Below are 14,931 nucleotides of genomic sequence, written 5' to 3' on the forward strand. Positions count from 1 at the left end.
CCCGGTCGCGGCCGGCTATGACAGAGCTTGGATTCGAACCAGGATCTCTAGTGGCACAGCTAGCACTGCGATGCAGTGCCTTAGACCACTGCGCCACTCAGGAGGCAATGATCTGTTGCTTTGCTCATCGAGGATGGCATAGAATGTCACTGCTCTATCTCGGTAGCCTGTTGGGTAGATTTTGACGAGGCAGATCTTAGAGCAAGACCTGTCGGTGAGGTTCCCACCGCAGACTTGTGTACACTGGGACATTACGTCAGAGGGAGGTGTGAGCTCTTCCTCCCCACCGTGCTCTGTAGGAAGGTCTGCCTTTTTGACCCAGGGTGTGGTCTTGGATGAAGGGCGCTGTTATGACTATCGCTCACATTCTGCACAGCTAACGCTTGACTTGCAGTTCTTGGCAATGTGAAAGGAGGATGAACAACATCTAAAGCATATGCCATTCTCTTTCAGGAAAGCCTTGCGTTGGTCCAGTGGTTTCTCGCGGAAGGCACAGCACTTCCATAAGGGGTGAGGCTTCTTGAGGATAGGGCACTGCCGTTCAGATTTCAAGGCTTTCTTAATAAGCTTGTCTGAGTTGGAGGTGGTAGTGGGGGATACCTCTGTTTTGTGAACTGAGACTTCCCTCTGTCTGCCTTGCTTTCAGGGAACTTTGTCTGCTTTAGCAGGAACATCGGCAACAAGGTTGAAACTGGGGTCATTCCTGATTCTGGCTTGCTGGATGACGAAGTCAACAAAGGCGGCAAAAGGAGGGAACGGAACATGATATTGTTGCTTGTAGTTGGAACCAATGGAGATCCATTTCTCTTGTAACCCGAAGGGCAGTTTCAGTGATTTATTTTGAATTCAAGGCACACTTAACCAGCATGGCTGCCACAGCATTCTGCAGTGATACGCCATCCCATCTGGTTTGGGCTTAGTGGGACTAAACACACCCAAAACACACCTCCAGGCTGTGTAAGGGCTATTTTACCAAGAAGGAGCGTGATGGAGTGCTGCATCAGATGACCTGGCCTCCACAATCCCCCGACCTCAACCCAATTGAGATGGTTTGGGATGAGTCGGACCGCAGAGTGAAGGAAAAGCAGCCAACAAGTGCACAGCATATGTGGGAACTCCTTCAAGACTGTTGGAAAAGCAAGCCAGGTGAAGCTGGTTGAGAGAATGCCAAGAGTGTGCAAAGCTGTCATCAAGGGAAAGGGTGGCTGTTTGAAGAATTTCAAATATAACATATATTTGGATTTGTTTAACACTTGTTTGGTTACTACATGATTCCATATGTGTTATTTCATAGCTTTGATGTCTTCACTATTATTCTACAATGTAGAAAATAGTAAAAAAAATAAAGAAAAACCCTGGAATGAGTAGGTGTGTCCAAACTTTTGACTGGTACTGTATATATTTATTTTATTATTTTATGAGGCAAATAAAGCAATTATTATCCAGTTCTGGAGACGGTAGACCAGTCATATATATATACTGTAGATATGGCTCTGTGGTAGATTGCTTCCATCCAGCCCACGTCACTACGGTAAGACAGCCCATTCCTCATCAGACAGTCACTGCTCCATCACAACGCGCCACACATACACACACACATACACTCCATGCTGACACTCCTCCCCCAGAAAGCAACATTAGAAAAGATTTGCCTGCACTTAGCCTCTGCCCAGGCTTTCAACAACATTACCTTCCGTCAAGATTCATCCAGTTGCTTTCGATTTCCTTACTGTAGCCCAACTGTAAGTTTAGCAGTGTTTTTCTTTTACTTAAAAAATATAATTTTTTGAGGTTGGCCAATAGGGGGCGATAGCATCATATATCACAATGTTTTATTGGTACATAATCACGATAGGACAAAGATTGACATCGCCCAACCCTAACACGCACACAGAGAGAGAGACACACACACACACCTCTGTGACATACATGGAGTTTGACAGAAAGCCGATATAGCTGCTGAGGCAAGACATCGGAGGTAGTTCACACAGATTCGACAGCAGTCTTCTCGCCCCTCGTGGCCAGGGTTAAGTTACTCGCACACACACACAAACCCCTCTTCTCTCTTTTCCTTCCTAACCATCTCTCCCCTCCCTCCCTGCTGATTAATTAATTCCTTCAGCATGATTCATCGGCCTAATCTTAACTCTTTGGGATGCACTCTGCATTCCAACACACACACACACGTGCACACAAAAGCCACAGCTTATGTTTGGGATCAAAAGTGGACATACAGTAGAGGCCCATCTAGAACAGGAGCTGATTACAAAATAGTTTGAGAAACCTTACCTAATGTGAATGAATAATACTGGATTAGGCTGTTTCAACTACTCCACCGTTGTCCCTTCACTAAGGAATATAATGCTCAAAAGGTCAGGGTAAGGACTGGATAGAGATCCTATTATTACTAAATAACTAAACTCATTGAGGTTTTATTATTGGTTTCCTCAAAATTACATGTTCAATTTGATATGGAAAACAATGTGAATACCTAGATATCACTTGAATTCAAATTTTGGCATGCAGGTCATTGCATGCCAAAACCAGACACACCACACAGGCTTTGTTTACCTAGTTCTGTTCGTCACCGACCTAAAAGTATTTGGCAACATGTTGTCAGCAGGCATTGGTGTAGACATCATTTGCACCATGTCTAAAAGAAAGTCTACAGGGTATTCTTCTCATTCTGAGACAAGGGCACCTTACCACCTATTGCTCAATGCGAATGTTAGCTATGGCCACCACAGGTAATGAAAGTGTTATTGTAAATGACAGTCATTCATGACCCATTCACATTGAATTACTTCAAAGGTGAGGAAAAGAAGAACAAATTATGTCAGTTGGGTGCACTACCCCTTTACGTTTGCCTCTGCTTCCAGCACAGTTCAGCCTTGTAGGGCTCTAGCCAGTGAGAGTATGAGGTCAGTTTTCCGTTCATTGCCTCTGGGGTTTTCTGACTCAGCCAGTGTTATAAATTGTGTCTGTTTGGAAGGAAAACAGTTTCCCTCCACTCTCTGTGCCACTTCTCTGTCAATTCTGCCCCAGAACAATGGACTGTGCTCATGCCAGATCCTCTCTCTCTCTCTCTCTCTCTCTCTCTCTCTCTCTCTCTCTCTCTCTCTCTCTCTCTCTCTCTCTCTCTCTCTCTCTCTCTCTCTCTCTCTCTCTCTCTCTCTCTCTCTCTCTCTCTCTCTCTCTCTCTCTCTCTCTCTCTCTCTCTCTCTCTCTCTCTCTCTCTCTCTCTCTCTCTCTCTCTCTCTCTCTCTCTCTCTCTCTCTCTCTCTCTCTCTCTCTCTCTCTCTCTCTCTCTCTCTCTCTCTCTCTCTCTCTCTCTCTCTCTCTCTCTCTCTCTCTCTCTCTCTCTCTCTCTCTGTGCATGAAAATACAATTTGTAGATATTGCCAAAGCAGTATAGTGGTACAACATTTCAGTAAATAAAGTACAATGCAATGAGGATAATGAAATACAGTTAATTTCAGTAGTAATAATAATAGTACATATAATCAGGTACAACACTACTGCTGTTGTATTGTGTAATCTTCCGTCGATAAATGTAATTAAATAAAAATAAGGTTGATGGTTACACTATGGATTACTTGTAAGTTATATACAATGTAAATACTTCAAGGAATTAATGGTCATGGGATGTCCCTCAGGCTATGGCATTCATATACAGTGGGGGAAAAAAGTATTTAGTCAGCCACCAATTGTGCATGTTCTCCCACTTAAAAAGATGAGAGAGGCCTGTAATTTTCATCATAGGTACACGTCAACTATGACAGACAAATTGAGATTTTTTTTCTCCAGAAAATCACATTGTATGATTTTTTATGAATTTATTTGCAAATTATGGTGGAAAATAAGTATTTGGTCACCTACAAACAAGCAAGATTTCTGGCTCTCACAGACCTGTAACTTCTTCTTTAAGAGGCTCCTCTGTCCTCCACTCGTTACCTGTATTAATGGCACCTGTTTGAACTTGTTATCAGTATAAAAGACACCTGTCCACAACCTCAAACAGTCACACTCCAATCTCCACTATGGCCAAGACCAAAGAGCTGTCAAAGGACACCAGAAACAAAATTGTAGACCTGCACCAGGCTGGGAAGACTGAATCTGCAATAGGTAAGCAGCTTGGTTTGAAGAAATCAACTGTGGGAGCAATTATTAGGAAATGGAAGACATACAAGGCCACTGATAATCTCCCTCGATCTGGGGCTCCACGCAAGATCTCACCCCGTGGGGTCAAAATGATCACAAGAACGGTGAGCAAAAATCCCAGAACCACATGGGGGGACCTAGTGAATGACCTGCAGAGAGCTGGGACCAAAGTAACAAAGCCTACCATCAGTAACACACTACGCCGCCAGGGACTCAAATCCTGCAGTGCCAGACGTGTCTCCCTGCTTAAGCCAGTACATGTCCAGGCCCGTCTGAAGTTTGCTAGAGTGCATTTGGATGATCCAGAAGAGGATTGGGAGAATGTCATATGGTCAGATGAAACCAAAATAGAACTTTTTGGTAAAAACTCAACTCGTCGTGTTTGGAGGACAAAGAATGCTGAGTTGCATCCAAAGAACACCATACCTACTGTGAAGCATGGGGGTGGAAACATCATGCTTTGGGGCTGTTTTTTTGCAAAGGGACCAGGACGACTGATCCGTGTAAAGGAAAGAATGAATGGGGCCATGTATCGTGAGATTTTGAGTGAAAACCTCCTTCCATCAGCAAGGGCATTGAAGATGAAACATGGCTGGGTCTTTCAGCATGACAATGATCCCAAACACACCGCCCGGGCAACGAAGGAGTGGCTTCGTAAGAAGGATTTCAAGGTCCTGGAGTGGCCTAGCCAGTCTCCAAAACTCAACCCCATAGAAAATCTTCGGAGGGAGTTGAAAGTCTGTGTTGCCCAGCGACAGCCCCAAAACATCACTGCTCTAGAGGAGATCTGCATGGAGGAATGGGCCAAAATACCAGCAACAGTGTGTGAAAACCTTGTGAAGACTTACAGAAAACATTTGACCTGTGTCATTGCCAACAAAGGGTATATAACAAAGTATTGAGAAACTTTTGTTATTGACCAAATACTTATTTTCCACCATAATTTGCAAATACATTCATTAAAAATCCTACAATGTGATTTTCTGGATTTATTTTTCTCATTTTGTCTGTCATAGTTGACGTGTACCTATGATGAAAATTACAGGCCTCTCTCATCTTTTTAAGTGGGAGAACTTGCACAATTGGTGGCTGACTAAATACTTTTTTCCCCCACTGTACATATCTGGCAGTAATACAGTATTTGTGGTTTCTCCCTCACCCAGAATAATCACCAGTTTTATGTAATTAGTAAATGCACAGAACTTGGGAATTGATTGAGACATTTTCTTGAAAAAATATTCTTATTTGGGAGTATTTCTCACAGTAGAGGAAAAAGTGCATCTCTGTCTCTACCTCCCCTGTCGTGCAGTAGAGGAAAAGGTGCATCTCTGTCTCTACCTCCCCTGTCGTGCAGTAGAGGAAGAAGTGCATCTCTGTCTCTATCTCCCCTGTCGTGCAGTGACCACATAGACGCTCCTCTTTGGGTAGCCATGTCTTTTTGTGTCTCTCTTTTTCTTTCTATACCCAATTGGTGGTCACAATGAGCCTGTATTTTGTCAGGATCTGTCTCTATTTTGTATCTCTGACAGAGTAGAGATATTCTGCCAATTTGTATTCTCTTTTGAGCAATTTAGTTTATTCTGTGTTTTTGTTTAATTTTTCCAATTTGTCAAATTGGAGGTTTTCATTTCTGTAACATTTTGATTGATTTCCCTGTGTGTTTGGATAATAGGGTTGTTTAGTGTTTTTAACAGCTGACATAGGGGACTCTTTTCAGGGTTGAGCTCTTGGGTTTCCAGTGCTTTGAAATGTAAGGATGTTTTGGGGCTTAATTTCAAATGGTGCCAAAATGTTTGTGTCCTTTTCTTTATATTTACAATTAAAGGGAATCGTCCGAGTTCCCCTCTGCATGCATTATTTGGTACTTTCTTTTGGATATTTAGGATAATTCTGCAGAATTCTGTATGTAGATTTTCTATTGGGTTTTTCTCCCAATAGGGGTGTGCTGGTGGGTGTGCGTGTGTTTTTTCCAGTAGTTGATGTGACAGAGGATATACAGTAAGGTATGTGTCTTGTATTATGTGTGTGGTTGATGCACCCCCACAATAGTTAGACTAAGCGCACCAACCACGCCCAACACAAGAGTAAATGTTGTGCTGTGTGTGTTTCAACTAAGAGCATTCTTCAGTAGCAGGAAAGAAAATTATATAAATAGTCAACAAGAAACGTATAACATATGTGGCAAGTGTTGACTATATCTACATGTCATTTCAGAATGTGAAACTCTTTTCTCTTTTAGCTTATAGAATGAATGTTTTCTGATAAGATCCAATACATTGGCTTATGCCTATTCTGCGATTTTGCAGATCAGCTTCAGCAGTTGACACACCTCTCCGATGGCTGAAGGGTCTATATGTCTCTTACCGGAGTTATCCACTATCATTTCTTATGACCGACAATAACTTTTGAACACCAGATGGGCAGTTACTAACCTCAATTCAGGCTTCAACTTTGACTCATCTGCCCTGGGCTCTTGTATTCCTACGACCCAATCTTCAGGCTACCCAGGAGGAAACGCTGGCGAGAAAAAGGCAGGAAAGCGGGCGTCCTGATGAAACTAAGGCGAAACCAGGCACCACTTCCCTCCATTCTATTGGCCAATAAGTCACTTGGTAATAAGATGGATGACCTCCGATAGCGGAGGGGGAGGAGTATGTATTTTCATCAACAACAAATGTTGTTCAGTCTTCACCCATTGTTCACCTGTCTTGGAATACCTGATGGTCAAATGACGACCCTTCTACCTCCCGAGAAAGTTTGCATCTGTTATCTTGACTGCTGTACAGTGGGGGAAAAAAGTATTTAGTCAGCCACCAATTGTGCAAGTTCTCCCACTTAAAAAGATGAGAGAGGCCTGTAATTTTCATCATAGGTACACGTCAACTATGACAGACAAAATGAGAAAAAAAAATCCAGAAAATCACATTGTAGGATTTTTAATGAATTTATTTGCAAATTATGGTGGAAAATAAGTATTTGGTCAATAACAAAAGTTTCTCAATACTTTGTTATATACCCTTTGTTGGCAATGACACAGGTCAAATGTTTTCTGTAAGTCTTCACAAGGTTTTCACACACTGTTGCTGGTATTTTGGCCCATTCCTCCATGCAGATCTCCTCTAGAGCAGTGATGTTTTGGGGCTGTCGCTGGGCAACACGGACTTTCAACTCCCTCCAAATATTTTCTATGGGGTTGAGATCTGGAGACTGGCTAGGCCACTCCAGGACCTTGAAATGCTTCTTACGAAGCCACTCCTTCGTTGCTCGGGCGGTGTGTTTGGGATCATTGTCATGCTGAAAGACCCAGCCACGTTTCATCTTCAATGCCCTTGCTGATGGAAGGAGGTTTTCACTCAAAATCTCACGATACATGGCCCCATTAATTCTTTCCTTTACACGGATCAGTCGTCCTGGTCCCTTTGCAGAAAAACAGCCCCAAAGCAGGATGTTTCCACCCCCATGCTTCACAGTAGGTATGGTGTTCTTTGGATGCAACTCAGCATTCTTTGTCCTCCAAACACGACGAGTTGAGTTTTTACCAAAAAGTTCTATTTTGGTTTCATCTGACCATATGACATTCTCCCAATCCTCTTCTGGATCATCCAAATGCACTCTAGCAAACTTCAGACGGGCCTGGACATGTACTGGCTTAAGCAGGGGGACACGTCTGGCACTGCAGGTTTTGAGTCCATGGCGGCGTAGTGTGTTACTGGTGGTAGACTTTGTTACGTTGGTCCCAGCTCTCTGCAGGTCATTCACTAGGTCCCCCCGTGTGGTTCTGGGATTTTTGCTCACCGTTCTTGTGATCATTTTGACCCCACGGGGTGAGATATTGCGTGGAGCCCTAGATCGAGGGAGATTATCAGTGGTCTTGTATGTCTTCCATTTCCTAATAATTGCTCCCACAGTTGATTTCTTCAAACCAAGCTGCTTACCTATTGCAGATTCAGTCTTCCCAGCCTGGTGCAGGTCTACAATTTTGTTTCTGGTGTCCTTTGACAGCTCTTCGGTCTTGGCCATAGTGGAGATTGGAGTGTGACTGTTTGAGGTTGTGGACAGGTGTCTTTTATACTGATAACAAGTTCAAACAGGTGCCATTAATACAGGTAACGAGTGGAGGACAGAGGAGCCTCTTAAAGAAGAAGTTACAGGTCTGTGAGAGCCAGAACTCTTGCTTGTTTGTAGGTGACCAAATACTTATTTTCCACCATAATTTGCAAATAAATTCATAAAATATCCTACAATGTGATTTTCTGGATATTCTTTTCTCATTTTGTCTGTCATAGTTGACGTGTACCTATGATGAAAATTACAGGCCTCTCTCATCTTTTTAAGTGGGAGAACTTGCACAATTGGTGGCTGACTAAATACTTTTTCCCCCCACTGTATATACGGTATTCCACCTCAGGACAACAACAAGCTGGCACTTAAACTGTACGAGGCTATAAACAAACAGGAAACCATGCACCCAGAGGCAGCTTTTCTTGTTACCAGTGATTTTAATTCCTTGTCACTAAGACAGGTGATGCCCAACTTCTATCAACACTTCTTCTTCACCACTAGGGGCGATATATAGTCCTAGACCACTGTTACTCAACCCACAAGCAAGCATACAAGGCCCTCCCTCATTCCCCTTTCAGCAAATCAGATCATGACTCTATACTCCTGCTTACTGTTTACAAACAGAAGCTCAAACAGGAAGTACCCGTGATGCGCTCCGTAGAGAAATGGTCCACCGAAGCAGAGGCTATGATGCAGGACTGCTTTGCTAGCACTGACTGGAATATATTCCGGGACTCCACCGATAGCATCAACGAGCTAACCACCTCTGTCAACGGCTTCATAAGGAAATGCATCGCCGACGTTGTCCCCACAGTGAAGGTTTAATACTTCCCCAATCAAAAGCCGTAGATTAACACAGATGTACGTGCTAAGCTAAAGGACAGAGCTACCGCACACAGGGCTATCGCAGCCAACCCCGAGGCTACGGCTGAGGACACGAACGTGTACAAGAAGTCCAGGTACGACATCCGCAGAGCCATCAAACAGGCAAAAGGACAACATAGGAACAAGGTGGAATCCTATTACACCGGCTCCGACGCTCAACACGTGGCAGGGGCTATAGTCCATTACGGATTACAAAAGAAGACCTAGCCGTGATCTGCCCAAAGATGCCTCTCTACCAGACGAACTCAAGGGACCCCGCCGTCCCAGAAGAACGGGTGATCTCGTTCTCCGAAGCCGACGTGAGTAAGTCTTTTAATCTGGTCAACACTGGCAAAGCCGTGGGGCCGGTAGGTATTCCAGGGCCAATTCTCAGAGCATGCAAAGACCAGCTGGCAGGCATCTTCACTGTCATTTTGTCCTTGTCCCAGTCCCCATATGTCAAGCTGACCACCATCATTCCTGTTACTATGAATTCTAAGGCTACCTGCCACAATGACTACTGCCCTGTAGCACTCACATCTGTAATCATGAATTGCATTGAAAGGCTGGTCATGGCACACATCAACTCCATCATCCCAGACAGCCTAGACCCACTCCAATTTGCATACTGCTCGTCTACAGACGATATAGACTCAATTGTACTCCACACTGCCCTCTCCCACCTGGACAAGAGGAATACCTATGTGAGGATGCTGTACATAGACTACAGCTCAATGTTCAACACCATAGTGCCCTCCAAGCTCGTCACCAAGTTCGGGACCCTGGGACTGAACAACTCCCTCCGCAACTGGATCCTGGACTTCCTGACGGGCCGACCACAGGTGGTGAGTAGGTAACAACTAGGGCTGTGGCGGTCACGAAATTTCGTCAGCCGGTGATTGTCAAGCAAATAACTGTCGGTCTCACAGTAATTGACTGTTAATTAACAAACACATTTAGCATCTCCTGGCTTCCACACATTTTATTTTATTTTTACCTTTATTTAACTAGGCAAGTCAGTTAAGAACAAATTCTTATTTACAATGACGGCCTACACCGGCCAAACCCGGACGACGCTGGGCCAATTGTGCGCCGCCCTATGGGACTCCCAATCACGGCCGGTTGTGATACAGCCTGGAATCTAACAGAGGGTCTGTAGTTCTGCCTCAAGCACTGAGATGCAGTGCCTTAGACCACTGCGCCACTCGGGAGCCCTTAGACCACTGCGCCACATAGCCTACAAGCCACTGATGCTGACATTTAAAAAAAAGTATAATAAATCCATGTAATACAGCCTACACCTTCACAATAAATCCATTATTTATTTTAGACAGGTCTAAAGAAGCATGATATGAAGAAATTGTAGTCTATTTCAGAAGAACAGAATAGCATACTCTGAGTTGTCCTTTATGTTAGGACCTGATTTGGCTATGCCAAATGACTGTGGGCTACACTAGTTAATTTAGCAGACAAGATTTGCTTAGAATTCCGTGGCATTATTTTATAGTATGAACAATACAATTGAACAAAGCTGAACAATACAATTGAACAAAGCTGAATAAAATAGAAAGGACATTTTCTCCATACAATTAGAGGGAGTGTGCACATGCGGCTATTCTGTGTTGAGTGGTTAACAAAGAAATAGGTATTCCTATATGCTTAATTTAGAGTTATTCATGCAACTTTAGTTGTTCTACAAACGTTGGGCTATATGTTTGGATTTTTAATACATTGTAAGGCTGCATGATGTGACTAATGATGATTTGAAAAAAGTTGCTTGAAAAGGCATGAGCTCTGCTTAGTTTTTTTGCGCAGGCTGTACACACTACATCAGTCACTCATTCACAATTTGGCAAGCACTTGATAATGCCTAGAATTTCATGGCGGCATCCCCTTTCTGTGGCCGTAATGCACCCTAAAGAAATCCATGCCTTTTGCGGCCAGTGGCCGTTGTGCCCTTCTCCCTGAGTGCTGCGCGCTCCATCACGTGATCGGGTCTTTCTCACAGGCTACAAGTGAAGACAGACACATCGGGGACGCATCTGCGCTTGTCCCAATTCCAAGGTGCATATTGAAGATATTGGAAGAATTGTCCACATTTACTTATCGTCAGCCAACAACATGAGTAGGCCTAACGAACAGCAAAAGCACTAGCCTATGTCAATCTACTATCCCCATAGTACAAAGGTCGACCTATTCTATTCTGTGCAAGAAATAAATATTCCAAACATTTTTACGCAATGTGGCTGACCCAACAGATCAGACGTTTAGCTTAAAATGTTGATAAACTATTAGGCTATTCCTTCACATTATAAGCGCAGCAGTGCGCACATGGTAGTAGGCTATAAGCGCAAATGTTCCATTAGCTGAAAACACCATTATCAAAAGTGACCGCAAATGCAATTATGCATGTAATGCTTTTATTATAAAGGTGCATTTTTATGGTGAAAATTATCTTCCCCAAACTTGAAACTCACGCACTGCTTATGTATGCCAGTTAGGCAATACACCCCTATAAAGCGGATGAATGTGCTTAATTTTAAGAAGTTATTTGGCCACTTTAGTTGTGATTCAAACCTTATTAAAACATATGCGGTCACCGCAACAGCCCAAGTAACAACACCTCTGCCATGCTGACCCTCAACATGTGGCTGCGCTGGGGTGTGTGCTTAGCCCCCTCCTGTACTACCTGTTTACCCACGACTGTGTGTCCACGCACGACTACAACTCCATCATCAAGTTTGCTGACGACACAATGGTGGTAGGCCTGACCACCATCGGCGATGAGACAGCCTACAAGGAGGAGGTCAGAGACCTCTCTCTCAACTTCAACAAGACCAAGGGGCTAATTATGGACTACAGGAAACAGTGGGGGTGTACACACCCATCCACAGGGCCGCAGTGGAGAGGATCAAGAGCTTCAAGTTCTTCTGTGTACACACCACTGAGGACTTAACATGGTCCACTCACACCAGTACATCCTGGAGAAGGCAAGGCAGTGCCTCTTCTCCCTCAGGAGGTTGACACGATTTGGCATGGCCCCTCAGATCCTAAGGAACTTTTACAGCTGCACCATCGAGAGCATCCTGACTGGTTGTAACACCGTCTGGTATGGCAACTGCACCGCCCTCGAACGGAAGGCCCTACAGAGGGTGGTGCGAACGGCCCAGTGCATCACTGGGGGTGATCTCCCAGTCATCCAGGACATGCATGCCAGGTGGTGTCTGAGAAAGGCCCGAAAAATTGCCAAAGACTCCAGCCACCTGAGACATGGACTGTTCTCCATGCTCCCATCCGGCAGGCGGTCCCAGTGCATCAACCGACAGACCAACAGACTCGTAAACAGCTTCTATCCCCTGGCCACAAGACTTAAATGGCTAACAACTACTGCTCTCCCTCTCCCACAGCCTATCCACACTGACTATGCCCAGGTCTCTACCCACTCAGACACACACACACACACCTTCACTGTCACTCTTCTCACACGCACATACTCACAAACACCCTCACTCACACACTCATTACTGACGCCACACACTTACACGCACACACCCCCTCACACCTACGCTGCTGCTAAAATGATTATTGATTAGATTTATTACGACCATTACACTGCTATTCATTGCTTATTGATTGCCATTACCATTAGTATTTACTCTATCTTGCTACTGGTCACTATTTCTCCTGTTTACATGTAAATATTACCATTAGTCTATTACCATAAGTATTTATATATTCCTACTACCAGTCACTTTTATGTATAAACCTACCTCAACCACCCCAGTATCCCTGCACACTGAATAAGGTACTGGCTCTGACATGTATATAAATTACTTGCATTCTTGTGTTTCTTCAACTTATATCTTACTTGTGTTTTGTATTATATTTTCGTATATTTTCGACTGAGCACGCCCCCATTCTCATCGACAGGCCTACCACTGTTGTGTCGTCGGCAAACTTAATGATGGCACGACTCCAACACCATCATTAAGTTTGCCGACGACACAACAGTGGTAGGCCTGATCACCGACAACGATGAGACAGCCTATAGGGAGGAGGTCAGAGACCTGGCCGTGTGGTGCCAGGACAACAACCTCTCCCTCAACGTGACCAAGACAAAGGAGATGACTGTGGACTACAGGAAAAAAAAGAGGACTGAGCACGCCCCCATTCTCATCGACGGGGCTGTAGTGGAACAGGTTGAGAGCTTCAAGTTCCTTGATGTCCACATCACCAACGAACTATCATGGTCCAAACACACCAAGACAGTCGTGAAGAGGGCACGACAAAGCCTATTCCCCCTCAGGAGACTGAAAAGATTTGGCATGGGTCCTCAGATCCTCCAAAAATTATACAGCTGCACCATCGAGAGCATCCTGACTGGTTGCATCACCGCCTGGTATGGCAACTGCTTGGCCTCCGACCGCAAGGCACTACAGAGGGTAGTGCGTACGGCCCAGTACATCACTGGGGCCAAGCTTCCTGCCATCCAGGACCTCTATACCAGGCGGTGTCAGAGGAAGACCCTCAAAATTGTCAAAGACTCCAGCCACCCTAGTCATAGACTGTTCTCTCTGCTACCGCACGGCAAGCGGTACCGGAGCGCCAAGTCTAGGTCCAAAAGACTTCTCAACAGCTTCTACCCCCAAGCCATAAGACTCCTGAACAGCTAATCATGGCTACCCGGACTATTTGCACTGCCCCCCCACCCCATCCTTTTTACGCTGCTGCTACTCTGTTAATTATTTATGCATAGTCACTTTAACTCTACCCACATGTACATATTACCTCAACTACCTCAACTAGCCGGTGCCCCCGCACATTGACTCTGCAACGGTACCCCCCTGTATATATAGCCTCCCTACTGTCACTTTATTTTACTTCTGCTCTTTTTTCTCTCAACACTTTTTTTGTTGTTGTTTTATTTTTACTTTTTTTGTTAAAAATAAATGCACTGTTGGTTAAGGGCTGTAAGTAAGCATTTCACTGTAATGTCTGCACCTGTTGTATTCGGCGCATGTGACCAATAAAATTTGATTTGTTATTATTATTATTATTATTATTATTATTATTATTATCATAATCACCATCACTACATTGTTGAGAAAGAGCTCTCAATGTAAGAATTTGACTGTAATGTTTTACACCTGTTGTATGCTGTGCACATGGCAAATAAAGGTTGATGTTGTGTTACGGTATGGAGGATTGGGAGTTTGCGTCCTGGTTGGGACAGAATTTCCACTTGTGTCACCCGTGTTTCTGTGTGAATGCGTGTGCATGCAAACGTCTGTGCATAATTGAGGGTCACCACTCACCACTCTCAGCAGCCTCCTCTGCTCCTTGAAGGTGGCGCAGCAGCCCAGCACTCCCGTCACCATGACGATAGCGCCGGATAGGATCAGGATGTAGGCGGAGGCGGCGTAGGTCGCGGAGGAGAGCAGGCTGATGTAGTCGCTCTTCTCCACCAGCGTCCAGGTGCCCACTGCCATCACCACGCCCCCTGCCAGCTGGGAGGACAAAGTACAGAGGAAGAATTAGACACATAGGCTAGTAGGTGGTGGGCCGACACCGAAAACAGTGAAGTTGATCGAGCTACGTCGAGGGAGGAGCTGATGTTTTGTATATGACAATGAAATATTCTTATGATTACTGTAAAATTAGTTGGCACCTTAAATTCTTGCAAATGTTTTCGGAAAACTTATATTTCAACACTGTCTTCTCAGGTAAATTTGCAAACTGCTAAACTTCGAACCAATTAGAACTCCTGCACATACCCTTCTTGATGAAGGCAGCCAATGGCCTGCTTCTAAGATGTAAACACAGCCTCTGATCTGCTGTCAGTGT

At 44.5% G+C, this 14,931-nt stretch overlaps 1 protein-coding gene across 1 annotated transcript in view; it reads right to left on the minus strand.

Annotated features, from left to right (window-relative positions):
* The window catches only part of LOC311128015 (CD151 antigen-like), a 77,253-nt gene that overhangs the window by 20,651 nt on the left and 41,671 nt on the right, over positions 1-14,931 (minus strand). Inside the window, exon 3 of the mRNA XM_084159944.1 lies at positions 14,403-14,594. Coding sequence (XP_084016070.1) covers positions 14,403-14,594 — 192 coding nt within the window. The remainder of the gene's footprint in view (positions 1-14,402; positions 14,595-14,931) is intronic.

The sequence above is a fragment of the Coregonus lavaretus genome (assembly GCF_964263955.1).
Source record: "Coregonus lavaretus genome assembly, chromosome: 4".
NCBI lineage: Eukaryota > Metazoa > Chordata > Actinopteri > Salmoniformes > Salmonidae > Coregonus > Coregonus lavaretus.